General features: G+C 38.3%; 1 protein-coding gene across 1 annotated transcript; it reads left to right on the forward strand.

Annotated features, from left to right (window-relative positions):
- Positions 1 to 5,237: 5,237 nt before the first annotated feature.
- On the forward strand, positions 5,238 to 6,896 carry LOC141633105 (uncharacterized). Its single transcript, XM_074445589.1, has one exon. The coding sequence runs from the start codon at positions 5,238 to 5,240 to the stop codon at positions 6,894 to 6,896; it is 1,659 nt and encodes a 552-aa protein (XP_074301690.1).
- The last annotated feature ends 13,268 nt before the right edge of the window (positions 6,897 to 20,164 follow it).

Genomic DNA, 20,164 nt, shown 5'->3' on the forward strand with positions numbered 1-20,164 from the left:
TTTCGGTTTTGCTATGTCAACCACATGTCCCATGATGGTGACCTGTTGGTCGGCGGCGCGTGTCGGGTATCGATGGCATCCCGAACTCCGGTTGAACTACACCGCCGGTGGAGGGTCAGTATGACTCGACTTGTTGAAAGTATCATCTTGGTAAAATGCAGTTTCGTCGGTTACGACTGCATCTTGTTGTTTCGACATTTTCTTAGCTTTTTGGGTGGGTTTTTGTTGGGTTTTTTTTTTTTGTTTGGGAATGAATGTGACTAGCTTCTAGTGTCTTCCCCACAGACGGCGCCAATTGTTCCGGGTGTAATTCCAGAGCAAGTATCGTTACCACCCGTGGCTTGTAGAGTAATGTCTTTGGTTGGATTCTTCTTGTCCTTATCGTTCCTCTCGGCCTCTCCTGCAACAATGAACGAACTGAGGGCTTGGCTTTGTGCCAAGCGTACTCACTCCGACGCCCAAGTCAGTAAACTTAAAGGATTAAGCTGTGATACTTGGCTAGAGGTGTATTGTAGAGAGATAAGGGAGATATTACCAGATGAATAGTGTATTTAGGTTAAGTTCTGAGATCCTTTCCTCAATGAAGGTTGAGGAGTATTTATAGGCTTTCACCTTTTGTCACGTAGTGGCCAAGTGGCCAAGTGGCTTATCAGGTGGAAAGACCGTTCTACCCTCGGCCGATGGACCTACGGCAGGTCGGCCGAGGGTCTTGGATGTGAGTACGCGGATATGTGCCCCGGCTGGCGGGTTGCCATGCCGACACCCTGGCTAGCAGGCCGATGGGCTGCATCGGCTAGGCAGTCTAAGCCGTTGACTTGCTGTGGATATCTTTGACCTTGCTCAGTGTGTTGACTTGGTCAGCGGTGCAGAATATGCCCCATCAATATATATAAGGTCTTTTTAACTTCCGGTCATGCATATTAGCAAATACGTCTTATAACTTAAAAAAATAAAATATTTATCAATTTAATTAAAATTTTAAAATAATGTGTATAAAAAAAGACATAACTTACTCATACCCACATAAGCAAAAAAAAAAAGTACAAAGAAAAATTAATCATAAAATAAATTTAATTTTAAATTTTTTTTTAAAAAAAAATAATTTAAAGAAATTAAATATTAAAAACAGTGTGTATAAAACAAAACATTACGCAAAAAAATAAATTACAACGAAATTTAGGTATAATTTAAAATAATATAAGACAAAAGAAAAGGTATTATATGAAAAAATATTAATTGAAAAAAAAAAAAAAAAAAATTAACGTAAATACATAAACATACATATAAGGAATAATCATACCGTATAAAGAAATTGATACAATACGTATCAATTAACCGTAGCGTATACAGGACTGTGTACGTATATTAGAGGTATACATAAACATACGAAATATTAAAGGTATATACTGTATACATAAATACTAAAAATAATAAAAGGTATTAGTAATAAATAAGACTTAAATATAAATTAGGAGAGAAGTTTTTTTTAATTAATAAAATATGTGGCAAAACCGAGAACATTAATTAGGGGGGGGGGGGGGCAATTAATGAAGGAATCAAAGGATTAATTAGATTAAATAAGATTCTTTGAATTGGACAAGTGGCGCGTCATTATTGGTGGTGTATGAAGGCCTCATACACCTGGTGTAACTCTACCATCTTCCTGTTAACAAATTGGTAAAAAAAAATGGAATGTGATAAATTGACCAATTAATTAACTATTCCTAAAAGTAAATTTGACCAAAATGCCTTTCTCGAAGTTATGGAGGACGAAAACAAGGACCGAGGGCACGCCTTTTTTTTCTAGAAATTATCTTCCATCTTAAGACTATTTTTATGTTTCGAATTTTGTTTCTGAATAATTTATATTCTATCTTATAATAATTAAACTTCTTTAGTATAATTGAACAATTGTCATAATCTAACCCGCCTTATACTTCCGACCGTTTTTTGAAGCATCGAACCGACCCGACAATGATTACCTCTATAATTAAGTGATTTCGGGTATCTCAGTTAAGATATACTATGTTTGTAAGATGGGTCGGACAATTCATATCCATTTTAAGTGAGATATTACAAGTCAATTTTTACTAGTAGTTTTTTGTCTTAATTTGTTTCATTTTAGGTCTTTATGTATCTCAATATTTTTGATTGAATTATTAAGATTGGAGAAGTATCATATTTAAGAAAGTTGGATTGTTTTCGGATAAAATTGGTTCGATTTAAACTTGGGGTCATAACTAAGTTGCGAACGACGAGTATCAGTTTTTTTTTTTTTTTTTTTTTTTTTTTTTTTTTTTTCCAGTTTACTACTTAGGAAAGGGTAGTTTGGTCAATTATAGTTCAAATAATAGAGAATTAGTTAAAATAAAAGTTTTTTGGTCAAATTGTCACTAATCATCTATACTTTTTTTTTACCAATTTGTCACAATTGACACTTTTTTTACTAATTTGGTAGTTTGGCAGCTTCTTTTTTGCGCCTTATTCATTTTACCGCAGTGACTAAATATTACCCGAGTATAAATTTTATATTTACGCCATTTTCACTTCCTCAATCTCTGGTCTGCCAATAAACTTTAAATCTACAATTTCATCGTTTACTCAAGGTAAATTCTCTGTACTTTTCTCTCCTATTTTTTTGGTTGATTAATGTATCTTATTGCATTCGTCTCAATCATTTGTTTATTCTATTTTTTTCGTGAGCGGTGTTGTTATAACGGTAAATAAATGATCGGGACGGTCGAAGTAATTTATCATACGAGTCTATACGAGTACATAGATGATTAAAGCTTAGTCACTTTTTACAATAAAGTATTATTTTTTTTGACTTAAATTTGTTGATTGTTAATCTGCTACTATCTTTGTTGCTTTTGTCTAACTTTTGGGTAATTGTTTACATGTTTTTACAAGAAAGATTTGAACTTTAGGTGAATTTTGATCTTTAATTTGCATTAGCGGTTATGTTACTCCGACTCTTCATTACTTATTACCCAATTACCCGTGTTATGACACTTGATACTCGAAAGTGGACACTTCATTTGATTATGAGTACTAGATTGTTATATAATAACTTGTATTATTAGTAAAACAAGTTATTGATTTGGGTCACTTCATACGAGATTTGTCATTAATTAGTTGTATATTAGCGGCTAGTAAAGTTATTGAGAGGTAGTATCATGACCCGAGAAACCTGCTAGCAAAACAATTGCACTCTAGCTCCTTCATACCGAAAAAATTAATTATATCTTAAAGAAATTTCTAAGGTCAATGAATTTAGTCTGTGAATGCAATTTTATCATTTTTTATGTTTCTTAGTTAATTAATTTGTTTATTTTGCACTACATTTCCTCTCGATTTTCTTATACTTAAACTTGTTTTCTTCGCTTCACCTTTTTGGCCTACAACCATAACAAAATTTCATAGTATTACAAGAACTCGACAAAATGTAGGTCCAGGGGGTGTCAAATGTACGCAACCTTATCATTTTTACGAGTCTATACTATGATATTTCTTACTCGTATTTGCTAACCCAAGTCATTTTGGAACTAAATCTGATTATGATGTACCTGTAGGTTTGCAAATGTGCCAGTCCAACGTTCAAATGAGGTTATTGTTTATCAGAATTCGATGTGGATGAAAAACTGACTACAATAACCATGGACAATCACATTTCGAATGTATGTCGAACTAAGGTCGGTATTAGGTCCGATTACTATAGGACAGTCTCACCCAAAAGTGGTCATATCAGACCCCCTTTATCCCATAATAGAAGGGAGCCTTTTCTGGTTGAACAGCGATGTTGTTATCTCGTGTTATGTAAAGACTCTAACCAAGGATGGTCTCTCAGGTGAAATCTGGAGAATCCTCAGATTCACTGCTTGTTGATTTGAATTGCCTCAAATTCCTGTGATGGCTATCAGTTGATCAGCAATGAACTGGTCTGTTTGCAAGAAATCACGCAAACAGAAGCCTGAGTTGCATTTGTACTTTGTACTACTGTATTTCTGTATGGTCTACTGATACAGCATTGAGATGCATTACTTTTTGTAATCCAATATTCTTCTGAATCAATAATGTAAACTGTTGGAAAAGCAATAGCAGAAATAATGTAATTACACCTTCAAACGTATGTAAATGTTGAAATCCAGTTGATGAGCCACGAACTTCAAGTAATGCCATAGGGAACTCGCGAAAAGAGAGGTAGAAAGAACAACATACAATTCTATCGTACAAGATTGATTCAATGTACAGACAATAGAAAGAACACTAAGAAAAATGAATGTTTTCGACACGATGCTGGTCAAGATGATTTGATCATTCCTACCATACCATAGTTCAGTACTGGACAATATGCCTCTTAATTTGTCAATCTTACGGCAAATTTAGCTTCAAGGGGATTCATCTATTCTATAGGTTTGAGTAGAAGCCCCATCATTCATTTGCACATCCTCAGATGCAGACGTAGTGGAAGCTTCAGTTCAATCGGACTCTATTTCCCTAGAGATTGGCTGGCTGCTTTAGACGCTGAGACTTGGGCTTAGAGAGACGATCATCGTTCTGAAGTGGACGTAAATCCACTCCTCCAACTCCAAGGAATGTCCTTCAGTGTGTAAACCAAACACTGTCGCTGAAGTAGTAGGGGAAACCCATTACGCTTTGCTGCTGTCAAAACTGATCCGCTTTGTGATACAAATGCACATCTTGCCACCAAATAAAGCAACAAATGAGTCATAAAAGTGTAATAAAACCCACGACAGTTTACTACAGCGGCTGCAGAAGATCAGAGGTACTCCCAAAATAAAGAACAATTCTTGAAATCCACCTCACTCCCACTGCACATTCTACTGTTACTGTTACTGCAGCCATTACAGCCCTCAGGGTGTTGCTATTACTGTTACTGTTACTGCAGATGCTACTAACAGATAATTTATGTATTGTGATTAATGTCTTAAGAAATTATGAGGAATGATTCGGAGTTAAGACAAAGTTGATATTATTAGGAAGATAAAGTCTGAATTGCTTCTGGTGTTCGATCGAGCTAGGCTACTTTTTATTACCTTTCTTCTCGGCCATATCTACTTGTGTTATCTTCTGCATAACAACGTCTTTAGCAATGAAGTTAGTGTGCTCCAAGCTTCGGATGGAATGTCTGGCATGTGGTGATGAAATACTCGCCTAGTTATGTCGTAGCAAAGTTTTGTAGATTAGACACCCAACTATCCGAGTACACTGTAAAAATGAAAATATGGAGTATATCATTCACATTTTCAATGTCTCAACTCACTACAGAGTACATTTGTCGAAAAAAAAAAAAAACTCACTATAGAGTTGTAGAGATTTTAGCTCTTGTGGCTAAAGTTGCTTGGAGGGTTTTCTTTGATACTGATAGTTTAATTAGTAAAACTATTGGACCAAAGTTAGGTTTTAGAGAGTCTATGACTGATCTTAGTTCTTGTGGGGCTCCTATTTCTTCCTCTTGGGCTCTCAAAAGTCTCTATTGGGGTTTGGAGCTTATTAGGGCCAATATTGCTTGGAAGGTAGGTTTTCCTTCTAAGTTAAGAGTTTGGAAGGATAGGTGGATCGAAGGGGAGTGTTTGGCTCAGCTTATTGATTCCCAGTTTCATAATCGTATTGATAATTCTCTTGTTGTGGGGGAGCTGCAAAGTGCTTCCAGGGATTGGAATCTTTCGGGTTTCGATTTCGATTTGGGCATGGATGTAAGAAAAAAGATTTATGCTACATTCATTCCATTGACAAATACTTGTGATGCTGCCTATTGGAATCTGTCCAAGGATGGTAGATATTCGGTTAAAACGGGATATTATGCCGCCCTTGCTTCCAACTTGAGTAGATCTTCGACTAGGACTGATGTTGATCGAATGAATCCCCAAATTGTGTCGTTTTGCAAGGGTAGATTATGGAAGTTGCCGATCTCCTTGAAGTGGCGCCTATTTATTTGGAAGTTTTTGGCAAATGCTCTCCCTTTGGGGATTGGCTTTCTTAAGAGAAAGTTGAACTATAATATATTCTGCACCCTGTGTCAGTCGTCTGATGACATGGTGGAAACAGCCAACCATCTTTTCATGGACTGTAAGTTTGCACAATCCCTTTGGTTCGGTTGTCAGCTTGGCCTGAAAAGTTCTGCTGGGATTGACATTGATGTGAGAATTTGGTTCATTAATTGGATTAATTACTTTGTTAAAAGTGACAATTCCAGATCGCTTATTTTTACCCTTGTGGCTACTTTGTGGCGGATTTGGTGCTGTCGAAATGAAATGGTGTTCAGGAAGCAGTGCCATTCTCCTTTGCTTGCGCTAAGGTGCGTGGTTGAGGATGTGCAGGGTATGCATGAGGCGGCGGAATGGAAGCTGAATTCTGGGGGGTCTGCTGAAGGGAGGGATGTAATCCCTGCGGATGATAATGATAGGACGGCTTACCTTGAGACGGATATGGTTCAAATGTGTAGAAACTGTTTCCCGTTCTGGATTGTGGGTCAGTCGGGTTGTGATTCTGTTTTCCGTATGAAGTGTGATGCGGCCTGGAAGGATGATAGGAGTGCGGGACTGGGTTGGTTGATTTTGGATATGTATGGTGTTCGATGTGGGGAAGGATCACTTCCTTTTATGGCGGCATCTCCCCTTCAGGCGGAAGGTATTGCTATGCTTCATGGTTTGAGATGGGCTAGGGAGAATAGAATCTTGCACATCCACTTGGATACGGACTGCCTCAATCTTGTGCTTCAGATGATTGGAGCGGAACTCCCTGATATGGATATTAGTTTCCTTTTAAATGAAATTAAGTCAGAAATAGTTTATTTTCATTGTTGCTCTCTTAGTTACTGTCCTAGGGGAGTTAATAGAATAGCTCACTCCCTTGCTCGGCGAGCATTGTTGTAGGTTATTCTATGTCTAGCTGTCAAAAAAAAATAAAAATAAATAAATAAATAAAAAAAAGAGATTTTAGCTGCTAAAGACTATTGTTACTTTCTGGAAATATACGGAGTATATGCTACCGAGCAGCCGAATGAATGGCTGCAGTGGGTCAAATATGTCACCACTTTCATAATAAGACAAACATGTAGGATGGTTGGAGTCGTCTTATTATGAAAGTAGCGACATATTTAACTCGTCTACATCTTTAGACGAATTTACCCATCTACAATGAGACTAATTGTTAGATCAATTAGATGGAAGTTTAGAGTTGTTTGGTTAATCATGATAAGATAGAATTTCCGGGAAGATTAAATTCGTATGAAGTTGAAAATCATGTGAATTGTTTAAATCTTGTTTGGTAGGATGTGGGAACTCCCACGTACCTAGGGAGATAGGTAAGTGACTTCCTGCATTATGTAGGAATTGGAGTTCTATTTCCCATGATTTCCAATTCCTATGAATTTAGAAGGTAACAAAACAACCCTTTGTCTTTATTTGAAAAATTGTGACAAGGAACTAGGGTTATCCTACAAGACCTATATCAACAGAAAAAATATGGCTTTTTAAAACCTCAACAACCGCATGCTATGGAGAGACATTCATTCATTCAATAATACTAAAATTATTAGTTGTCATACAAATAAATACTACGTTTAAGTATTTTGATAATCACAAAGTTTTCACCAAATAAAAACATGTCCTTAAAATCCTCCAAACTTCTTGTCACCAAAGAAAATAAAAAATAGACATGAGAAGCAGCCAATCCGGTAATGCCAACCAGCAGCACCCACTGTACGAAAAAATAAAAACGGTATTCAGCAATTAATCACATTACAGCTCAAAACGTCAATAGTAAAAGATCACTTAATAAACTTATAAATGGAACTAATGGCATGGTCAGTACTAAAATGTTTCTGTATATAAAAGAGATTGTCGAGGATAAATTCGTTACTCACATTATGAACATGGTCAGTACTCAAATACTGAAATGACTAGTCGGCAGTCGCAATATTTAGGAGACACAAAAAAAAAAAGGAACTAACAGTAAAGTGGTCAAAAACAATCTCATGACAGAGCATGCCGAATTCTAACCAACAGAACTAGCAGAAATGAAGTTTTAAAATAACCAGAAGCTACCTGAGTCAGCCACAACTAAACGGTCGACAAGACGAAGGTATTGTTCCCTGCTTCTACCAGCTTCAGTTTCGGGAATACTAGGATAAGGGTGTTCAGCTATAGCAATGATCTTCTGGAAAATGTTATTGAAGTCCCCTCGTTTGGCACTGTAGGGAACTGGAGCATAAATACCCATATCCTCGCTAAGCTGCAAGGCAACATCATTCATAACCATTGAGACTTGAGAGAGTCGGTGCTAGTCAGCCTTAGTCATGTTCGACTGTTCGTATATAAGATGATCTTTAAAGAAGGGACAGCCAAAAGGGGGGACGCTCGTTATTGTTTGGTTGAAGGGAGAATTATATACTCCCTCCGAGGTTCCAACCCAAAACAATTAACTTTACATACGAAAGGAACAGTAAACAATCAGACAGAAGTATACAGAAGCGAAGAATAAAATTTACCCATGTAGAATACGAGTCTAGATCATCTTTAGCAGACACGATCAGGGAAGGCACTTTATAACCGGTATCTTCCCCATGCCTTGCAACCTCCTCGAGTAATTTAGAAGTCTTTTTGAACGATGATTCATCAGTACTGGGACAGAAGTAGACATTCCAACTTGGTTATAAACTTATAATGCACTTTATGTCGAGGGTCAGTGAAAAAAAAACACCCAAGTAAATTTGCCAAAGATATTGAGTTAATTTACAATAGAGTTTAATCACCTGTCATACACAAACAATGCCACATCGCAAGTAGATAAAGATTCTTTATCAGAAAGCAGATCCTCGACCTTAGCTTCAGGAATCTCTCGCAAAACAAGGAATTTCTGGCTTCCCTGGCAAGGTAAAAACAGTTATATAAGGCTATAAGCATAACACAGTGCAGGTGCATCAAAATCTCTTTCTTTTGGCTTCAACTGTGTTACAAAGTTTTTCGGTCTTGAAAACTGCCAGAAGATAAAATATGACAACATAGAAATATGATACAGTATGTTGCCATATTCATCTGCAGGGCATTTTAGCCCGCAATAATCTGTCACTGAACCCACTGGTAGGACATTTAAAAGGCAGACATCCGTTACTGAATCACTAGTGGGACATTAAAAGGCAGACATTTTATGCTTCTCAAAGATGTAAACTCAAGAACAAATGATTGATTTCTGTAAAATGTTACAACCCCTAAACCTAACAAAATTTGATGTAAATGGTGAAGATTATTACATACAAAGCCAAAATATGGCAATGTAGCACTTACCGCAGCCCCATCTACAACATTCACAGCATATCTATCTTCAGTATTTGGAACGGAAGCATCAGAGAACGGCCTACATATAAGAAACGAAAACATGCAATCACACTGTAACTAAAATCTGACATACGTTATAACGACGCATTAAAAGGCGGGCAATGTGACAAACCTTCCTAGAAAGTCATCCAATAAAGCTGATTTACCAGCCTTTTTTGGCCCAAAGACAAAACACTGGTAAACATTTCTCTCAGATGGCCTGTTTTTACGATCTTTGCACCTCTTCCTAGCTAGACGAATGGCAGAAGCAGTGTGTCCATCATACATAATATATTTCAGATATTCAACAGTTTTAGGTGGCTCCAGAAATGTCATAAGAACCCACTGCATAAGACACGCAATTGGAAATCCATCAATACCCAACAACCCCAATGAAATCTCTGAATTAAATAAAAACATCTAAATAGTTCAATACTTCAAATTAGCTGCAAGTAAAATAGACATGCAAGAGTTCAGCCACCGGAGGTTCCTTAACGTGCATACTACTCCAACACTATGGCAAAAATAAGACCTGCGAGTTGAGTATTTAACAGAAAATATAGTGGAGGAAAGAAAATAGTCATTAGAAATTGAAACGAAACTCTGAGAGGAGTCCACTCAGTGTTAAACCGCCTAATTCAGTTGTTGAGGCAGCATCCATGTATGGGCTTTCACTCCAAGGGCTAGATCACCCAAATTAAAAAGATCAGGAAAGTAGCCTCTTACAGTGAAAACATTCCAAGAAAACAAAGAAAAAGAACAGGTTCTACCAGTCCGGTGCTGTAGAAAACAAATCCTCCAAATCTGCAGGGCGGATAATACCAGCCTATCGTATGGCAACATGGCAAATAATGTAAGAACAAATAAAAATAACGGTTATTCAATGAGCTAGTGTAACGACAAACCAAAAAGGCAAAATCAAATGAACATGAAAGAATTAGTGAATTAGTTCAATGAAATTTAAAAACTAAATACAGCAATTATTACTCATGATCCAATGACCTTTTGCACAGAAATATAGCCTTGTAAGCATCATATGGTTGTTCAGTACACACACAAAACAAGACGAGAACCTTACATTATCCTTGTCATACACACTGAAAGTTCCTCTCAAGAAGTCAAGAGCAATATTTGACAGCTCCACGCTCTGCACATATTAGATAGCAACAAGATTTAAATTTAAAATCAAACCATTTAAAATTCAGGATTGCAGAGAAGTATGTGGGTTCAAGGGCTATAACACGACAACAAACATTTGACTATAAGATTCTTCCACGTTCGACCTACCTGGTGAGGAGCTGGCTTGAAAGAAGGTGGGAGAAAATTATGAGCAAGTCAAACATCATTATTATATCCGAAGTTCCGCAGGATAGTCCATGCTGGCTTGGGGCCAAATTCTTCTGATAAATAGTCATGAAGGCATAAAAACCCTTTCAAAGTAAGACCACGCTCATTGACTCCTTCAGGCAACTTACGACGCACAATATTTTTCACGTGAAGAATGGTAAGTGGCCGAAAAGCTTCAGGAAAGCACTTGGCCTAAGTACAAATAAAAAACAAGCCAAGAACAGCCATTAATTACAAAATTAGGTAGATAAAACAACAACAATAACAACACGATGTAAAGAAAGTAAGGAATTGTTGACAAACCAGAATTTTTTTCAGCTCCACATCATTTAATGCACCATCCCTATCAAGGTCGCACAGAAGAAATATACGTTTCAAAGCTTTGCGACATTGAGGCGTGAAAGTTTCAGTTACTAGATCAAACACTGGGTGTGTAGGGTAAAGTACAGATTTCTGGGCATAATCGAAAATCAGGACTACACCACGGGCACACAAACAGGACTACACCACGGGCACAAAAACACAATAACACACTTCAATTCAATAAAATTCAACAATTCTTCGGCTAATTAAAATTAAGGGAAAATAAATTTGTTTTCTTGCAACAACAATTATAGAATAAGTTTTACCATTTTTTTTCTATAAGGTAAGAAAACTAGGTTGATTCTCTAGGTAAAACTAACCATCTTATCTTTTAAATGAATGAGGTAAGTTGAAGTCACCGGCTATCAAACCACCTCGAAAGAGTTGAGCTAGAATGTAGGTTAGGACCAACATATCTCATCTTTTCGAATGTGTGAGGTAAGTTGAAGTCACCTGCTATCAAACCACGTCGAAAAAGTTGAACAAGAATATCCATTAGAAATCATGAAGGCTACTGATGCCTGTCGTTGTGCACCAAAGATAATATTTATAATTCCAACTACAACTATATATAACGGTACCAGGATCGAACCACGGAGAGGCGGATGCAATTATCAGTTGCCTAATTCTAGTCTTAAAGTAACAAGTGTGTAATAGGAATATTTATAATAGTTGGGCCTCAACCATCACCTTAAGGTTTTGGTTGAGATGGTTCATCTATCATGGTATCAGAGCCAGTGTGACCGAAGGTCACGGGTTCAAATCCTGGCAACCTCAAAACCCCTCAAAAACTCGAAGTGGAAACCCAAAGACACTGGTGCGGGGAGCCGGTGCACAACTAACCACTCTTCAAGCCCAACGGGCATTTGAGTGAGGGAGCGTAATAGGAATATTTATAATAGTTGGGCCCCAACCATCACCTTAAGGTTTTGGTTGAGATGGTTCATCTATCAGTGTGTGGGGGATTTGATTTGATTTGTTCTATACTAATGGCAATAAATGAAAAGTAAACTAAAGTAATTGATGAAAACAGATATTAAAAGGGGGCTAAGATGGTCGGTTCACTATAGTTTCGGCGACAGCAAACTAGGTAGGTCTAAAACAATCACGTGAGACGGGAAAATAAGAAGTCCTCTCGGTCCACTCTCACAGGTAGCATCTTTCGATCTCGCTACAGGTCCCTATTATCACTAATACTAACTTTCGTCCTGAAAAGTGATTTATAAGTCTAAATTAAGTCATCTTTTGATCTCATTAATCTAGTCGTTTTAATTAGGTAGCCTATTTCCCTCCCCTATCTTTCGATCTTATTGGGTCGGTCAAATACTAAGCATTTAACTAGTCGCATGCATTCGATTCGTCAAACATAGCAATTAAATTAATTAAAACGAAGGTGATCTCACGTGGCCGGTCGATCGACCAGGTAGGCCAGTCGATCGACCATGGCGCGATTAGGGCTTCCTAATTCTAATGCCGCCTAACCTACAGTTCCCCTACATCCTAGCACAAGGGGTTTAGCTACTCATACTGGGAATAATAACAACAATAAAATTGACTAATAAAACAGAAGAATTCATGATTAAAACGGCTAAATAAACGATTAACATAAGATAATAGTTTCGGCTTTGGGAAATTAATCTAGCAATTCTTATACTATGAATGACAATAAAGCAATAAAACTGAAATAAGAGCAGAAGAATACCGAATGGATTAGGAGGAAACCGAAAGTACGAACGAAAGTAAAGCAATAATTGAATGAATGTAAACTTGAATATAAACCCTAATTATTTCCCTAAGGTTTTCTGATAAAAAGCTTGATGATTATTCTGAAAACTAGAGCTACGTTATATAGGAATACCACGCAACTCTTATTCCTCAACCTAAGAATACATTGGGATTCGGAAATCTCGTTCTATTAGTTCACGTCAGAATTAAAGGTGTGGTCGATCAACTGCTGGGACCGGTCGATCGACTGGTCATCGCTGAACAGTAGCTTCTGGAGATCGTGCATTGGTTGATCGACCATATGGGGGCAGTCGATCGACCACCATAGCTGGTAGTCCGCTTCTAATTCTCCATAAAGTTGTCTTTTAGGCTTCGAAACGCGCACCAAGTTAATTTCTCGAGTCTCTACTCCATGTCAAATGCAATGCAAGGTACTCGGGGACGGATTTAGCTCAATATCTACTCATTTCCGCATAAATCTGCAATATTACATAAAAATACGAAAGTAGACGAAATGGGGCAAATAGTAGCATAAACTACACAAATGAGCTCTGAAATGCGTGTAAAATGGGGTGTAAAACATCATATTTAGGACACGCATCAAACTTCCCCAAACCAAACCCTTGCTTGTCCCCAAGCAAGAACTAGACTCGATCCTAAAAACCTAATGGAACGAGTTCAATCTCAGAGCGAAATGCAAACTGAATAGCCTAAACCAATTTAATGCAGCAACTAACAATCAATTAGCAATATGAATCATGCAAACGAGTTATGAAGTCGTTAAAAGCCGCTGAACCGTCAACTATAGAGACTTATTATTATGGACTCTCACGGGTCGCTCATATCACACAAAAGCACAGGTGAATATATGTAAGATAGAAAGAAGACATTTATAGTGACACTCACCTAACTACGACCTATAAGAACATGCCTGCAATCTAATATGAAAATGATCTCTACAACCGTACATATGCATTCCAACCAAACAGATGACCATGACACATGCCGAGGTATATATGGATATGTGAGGTAATGGGTAAGAAGAGACAAAATAATTATGGGAATGTGGAGGTATAGGTGATCAAGCCAGTACCTAAACAAAACCATGTGACAACATCCAACTTCTTGCTCAAAATCAACAATAAAACGATGCTAATAGCAAGCACAAATCTCACAATCTCCGTAATAATTAATCAACTCCCCATAAGATATAAATGTAACATGGGAGCAAAAATCGTCATTTAATAAGGACTTTGAATTATGCAAAATGATTTTTTCCTCTTTTCTTCTCGGCATCAGTCGATCGACCAATGAGGCTAGTCGATCGTCCAAACCAAACTTATTTCTCTCTTCTCCCTCTTTTTCTTTCTTTTTCGAATCATTTTTCTTTTCTTCTATTTTTTTTCTTTCTTTCTTTCCTTTTTCCATTATTTTTTTCATCTTCCCAACATCATCTCAAAATGAGCATATGCCATAAAAAACGAAGTAACAATCCCAAGAACATAAACTACTAGCTTGACAAGGGCAGGCTAAATGTAGGATGTGATAACGAGACAAAAAGGCTATTTTTGGCAGTGTGGAGCTTATGGGCAAAAATGAATAAAGGAAAACCTCTACCACATGTGTCAACAAACCATAAACCGAATGCATACAGGTATTAAGCAGATCAAGTTCATATTTATGCATCTTAATGTAACATGTCTCATAAGGAGTAACTACTCACATCCTAGATAAACTGGTCATAGATGACACCAGTTATAAGCTCTAAACCTCAGAAATATGATGTAGTTTGCCAAAAATCTAAGTCAAGTCTCAAGTCCAGCAAGTAATTAACGAAAACTCGTAGACTATGCATATATGATTCTACTAATAACATGTCAATTAACAAGGCTTAGGCATAAACAAATGCAAATGCAATGTCATCATTGAAATACTACCGTTCCGACTCAACCTATATGCTAAAATAAACATACATTTTTGAAATTTTTTCAATTTTTTTTTTTGGATTTTCTATATATAAGAGAAATGAAATAAACAATGCAAACTGAAATGCAATAAACGTGAAACAGAAATGCAATAAAACATATGAATGCAACGCAAAACCCTTCCCCAAACCAAATCACACAATGTCCCCATTGTGCAAAATCATATAATGAAAATAGCAAAGGAAATGAGATTTTGCGAGAAAATAAATAAACAAGACATGAAAAGGACTCGGAAACTCACAAGACTTTAAGCGCAGCAAAATGAAACCTCCCCAAACCAGCGTGAGCTAGGAGGTTTCAGTAGTCAGCAGTGCTACCAATAAGTACCTGAAAAGACAAACAAAACCACGCATAATTCCAAGAAAGCAATGTTGAAGCGGAAATTATGTGCAAAAATAAGAAAATGGAAGAAATCAGAAATATGACGGAAAATAAAGTGGAGTAGAAAACTCCCTCAATTCCACAAATCGACCAAACACAGCAGGGGAGTGATCGTGAACAGGTACAGCAGCGTCCTCGGTCGATCGACCACATTACCCAGTCGATCGACCTGGGTGAACAGGAACAGAAACTCCTGGAAATCGCAGCTCAGTCGATCGACTATACTGACCAGTCGATCGACTGGAATAGCTGCTGTAACTTTCTGATTTCTTCAAATTAGCTCAATAACTTGAGCTAATTCGGTCTATAAACCTGCAAATACACATAATAACGCGCCCAAAATTGCGCAAAACCCAAAGTAATAGTTTAAGGTTTTTTAAAATCCTAAGCAAACTTAATAAAATGCGAAGTCTCGCGCACACAAAAGAAATAAAAAGAAAGTCTAACAAAAGCAAATAAATGAAAGTTTTTGATAAAACATTTGATCAACTAATAGTTGATCAAGAACGGCCACGGAATGGCCCACTTGCTCGGCCTCTGGCTACAAGAAGTAGCCTCAACAGTGCTCATCTCCTCAGCGGCACTCCTCTCAATTCCAGCATCCGCAGAACTCAACGGATCAACAACTTCAACATCTCCCCAATCAATGACTTCCTCTGGCTCATCAAAATCCAAGTCGAACTCCGTCACTTTGACTGGCTCATCATCAGGCTCCTCATCAGTGCCATAGCTAAGACATCCTAAGCCGTCTCTTGAAATGATTGGCTCCCTCACAGTTGGAGCAACATGCGGCTCTTCCTTCCCCAAACCAGCTCCTGCAACATCCAAAACAACAGAGTCTTCCTCCAATTTTCTCCCAATCTGGGGCGGAGGTGTCACAACTGGAGTAGGAATAGAGATAGGCATATCAGGAAGTACAAAATAAGATTTCTTTTCAGAAACCGTATTACAAGTCACTGGCCACATGGGGTCTTTCTTCTTAGCTGTCTGGGCAAAGACAATGGAATGCTTCCCTACTTTGAAGGTCAAGTTCCCTGAGCCAACATCTATAACTGCACTAGCAGTGTGCAGAAACGGTCTACCCAAAATAATAGGAATGTGAGCATCCTCGGGCATATCTAGTACAACGAAGTCAACAGGGAAAAAAAACTTTCCTATTTGCACAGGAATGTCCTCTAAGACTCCTATAGGCAGGACCGCAGAACGATCAGCCATCTGTACCGTCATGTTCGTGACTGCAAACCCAGTCAATTTCAGCTTCCTAGCAAGACTCAAGGGCATTACACTAATATTGGCTCCTAGGTCACACCAGGCCTTCTCAATAGAAAAGGTGTCAATACTACATGAGACTGAAAAACTACCTGGGTCTTCTAGCTTATGAGGTGCAGTGTGGGTCAAATAAGAACATGACTCCTCAGTTAGTGCGACAGAATGCACAGTTTCAAGTGACTTCTTTTTAGACAAAAGTTGCTTCATAAATTTCATGTAAGCAGGCACTTGATTAACCAATTCAAGAAAAGGAACTTGTACATTTAAGCTACGAATGACATCTTCAAATTTATTAAATGATACATGTTTCTTTGTCGGCACCAATCTCTATGGATAAGGGGCTGAAAGTAGCAACTTAGCCCTCTCTTCTAAATCTCTCATGCCGACATCGGTGGATTTAGGCTGAAAATCCACTACCTTCTCTTTGTTGAAGCTCGAACCTTCTTCAGACCGTCTCAAAAATGAGCCATTAATCGTCGTTGGGTCATACTTCGGAACCGGAACTGACCCATCAGCATTTGGGTCTTGCCTCAATATTTTTGGAGTTGTCGTACCCCGAAACAAGTGATCCCTCAAGTTATTAGGCATTGGAGGACGAAAAGATTCACTATCAACAGCGCTGTCAGTCAATCGACCAGGTTGGTCAGTCGATCGACTGACTTTAACAATACCAGAAGCTACTGTTTGTCGCGGACTGGTCGATCGACTGGGTATGTCAGTCGATCGACTGACATACCTGCTAATCGTCTTTTTCTTGTTTTTATTCGTCACTGACTTCTTCTTGCCTTATGCCGCCTCATCTTTTTCAGTGACATCCTCAACCATAACGGGCCCATCAAGGGTAGACCCACTCCTCAAGGTGATAGCATTGAGGGTCTTTTTTTGCTCCGTCTGTGTCGGTAAATGTCCCGGAGCTCGAGTTGTATTCTTGCTTGCCAATTGAGCAAGTTGGCTCTCCAACATCTTCATCCCGGCCTCTCTAGCTTGATACTCTTTCCGCAACAAATTCTTCAACTCAATGAAATCAGAACTTTCGGACTGCTGCTGCTGAGGGACATATGGAGGCATTTGGTACTGCTGTTGTTGCTTATGAGGGGGCACATAATTCTGCTGTTGTTGCTGATGCTGTGGAGGTGGAGTCGGATTTAAGACAGTTTGGCTACTCCACCTCAATTTCGGATGGACATTCGGCTCATAATAAGTGTTTGTCTGCCTATATTGTTGAAAAGCATCACAAGACTCATAGGAATTAGGACAATGGTCTGAAACATGTCCATCTCCTCCACGTCTCTTGCAGACGAAAGGACCGTCTGACACAGCATTCACCTGATAGATCCCTCCTTTCGAAGCTCCTCCCAACTCGTACTTATCAAACCTCGCCGTGAGTGCCTTTAATGCAGCTACAGAAGGGGATTCAGCACTCCTTCTTTGATTTCCCCTGGAATTCCCATACTCAGCTTTATGGGTGGCCAAATCATCATGGCCACCAATAATTTTCCACCCCTTAGTCTCTCCCACATTCTCCTGGAGTCTACCACTAGCTGCCGCATCCAGGATAGCTCTCTGATCGTCATAGAGCCCGTTGTAAAACTGATTTCATAGGCTCCATTTCTCGAACCCATGGTGCGGAATAGTTCGCACCGGCTTCTTAAAACGGACCCATGCCTCATGAAAATTCTCATCAGGACCCTGTTTAAAGCTCGTGATCTGAGCTCTAATGGCATTTGTCTTTGAGGCAGAGAAATATTTCTTGTAAAATGCCAGGGCCAGAGACTTCCAATCAGTAATCCCGTTGGCAACTCGATCCAGGTCTCGGTAGCACTCCCTTGCAGCATCACGAAGTGAGAATATAAACATGGTCTCCTTCATCTAATCTGGAGTCACACCGGTTGGTGGGGGTATGGAACAACAATAGTCAATGAATGTCTCCATATGCTTGGCTACATCTTCAGTTGCAGCTCCCCCAAATTGGTTCCTCTCAACCAAATTGATATATGACGGTTTCAGTTCGAATTTTCTGTCCGTCCCTGGTAATGCAAATCCCTTGTAGAGATTCTCAGCCATCGGCTCAGAGTGACTGGCTATACTTGCTTCTTCAGCCATGTCTGGAGATGTGACGGTCTCAGCTGATGAATTAGAAATAGGTTATGAAGGGGGATCTTCCTCAAACAGCTCGTTCTCGTAATAACTAGACAGAGTACTCAGCTCTTCCTCTGTCGGCAATACCCTAGATGATCGTCTCAACTCACGCAAGGTCTTCTCAATCTCAGGATTGAACGGTAGTAATTCACCACTGATAGGCTATCGCACACCTATGCAAAGATAATATTTATACCCTAACAAAACAAATGAATGTAGTATGTAGGGGTCGAACCACAGAGAGACGGTAGTTGTTAATTAGTTGTTATGGGTTGAATTCTATCGAGATCGGTTACGTTTGATTGATTGGTTTGTTGATTAGAAAATAATAAACTATATGATAAAAGGAGTCTAGGGAAGTCGAGTCACACATGCAAATTATGTAAATACTTAAATTAAACATAGGAGTTGATAAATGTTAATTGTTTAGACTTAGAGACACCCACCTTACGGCATTAGTGTCAACCATAGACGGGGTCCTAGAAAAACTCTCGTCCATGACTAGGTCGTCCTACTACACATGTTTAGTCTAATTCAATTTCGTACCTCTCGACTTTTAGGGTGTGTTTGGATAGCAAAAGTGGAGGGAAGGGGAGGGGAGGGGGAAGGAGGGAAGGGAAAGGGAGAGAAGGGAAGGGGAGGGGGAATAGGGTGTGGGTGTTTGAATACAATTTCCCTCCAAATCTTGCCTATTGTGGAGAGATTTTGATTAGGCTTGGAGGAGGGAAATTGGATCCCTCTAAATCTCTCCCCCTCCATTTCCCTCCACCCTCATTTACTATCCAAACAAGAGATTTAAAATCCACTACTCTCCCTCCCTTTCTTTTCCCTCCAATTCCTTCCATCCAAACACACCCTTAGAACGAATGAACAAACTTAATCAATGAATAAGGCCTTTAAACAAAGATTAAACATTAAGATGCAAACATGTGATAGAAATAATTTAGACAATATTATATCAACCTAATTTAACATTTTACAAATACTTTTTATGCATGGCTCCCTTCATTCCCTAGACAAAAGAAACTACTCTAACATGGTGGAAATGTAAATAAAACTAATGATAAATGAAAACATGAATAAGAAATTACCATGAAATTGGAAATGGACTAGAAATAGAAGAACAATACTTGTAATATAATTAACTTGTAAATGTAAATTGTTTTATAACTTGTAATATAAATAGGAAATGTAAATAACATAAAGTAAATCTAAACTAAACTAAACTAAGAGCTAATCTAAACTAACTACTAAATTTGGAGAGAATTATATGTAAAAGTGTGTAAGAATGTGTGTGTAAAGGTATGTGATTAGCACCCCTTATATAGGAAATAAGAGAGTAAACTTTGAAGAGGAATCCCAAAATGGCATCCTAAGCACACTCTTAATTTTCCTTCAATTCTTGAGTAATTGCCAAAAGGAATCCCATGCAAATTCTTAATGTCTCTTTACTCACATGGTTAAATGTGATATTAGCATCCAAAGCTTCTTAGCATCCAATATTTTCCACCATAATTTGGACTTGAATTTGGGCTTGACTTGCATATAGACTTTGCTTGCATTTTCATTTTGATCCAACACTTTCTTCTTGCAAAATCCATGCACTTCCAACACTTA

The sequence above is a fragment of the Silene latifolia genome, chromosome 2, assembly GCF_048544455.1.
Source record: "Silene latifolia isolate original U9 population chromosome 2, ASM4854445v1, whole genome shotgun sequence".
NCBI classification, from domain to species: Eukaryota; Viridiplantae; Streptophyta; class Magnoliopsida; order Caryophyllales; family Caryophyllaceae; genus Silene; species Silene latifolia.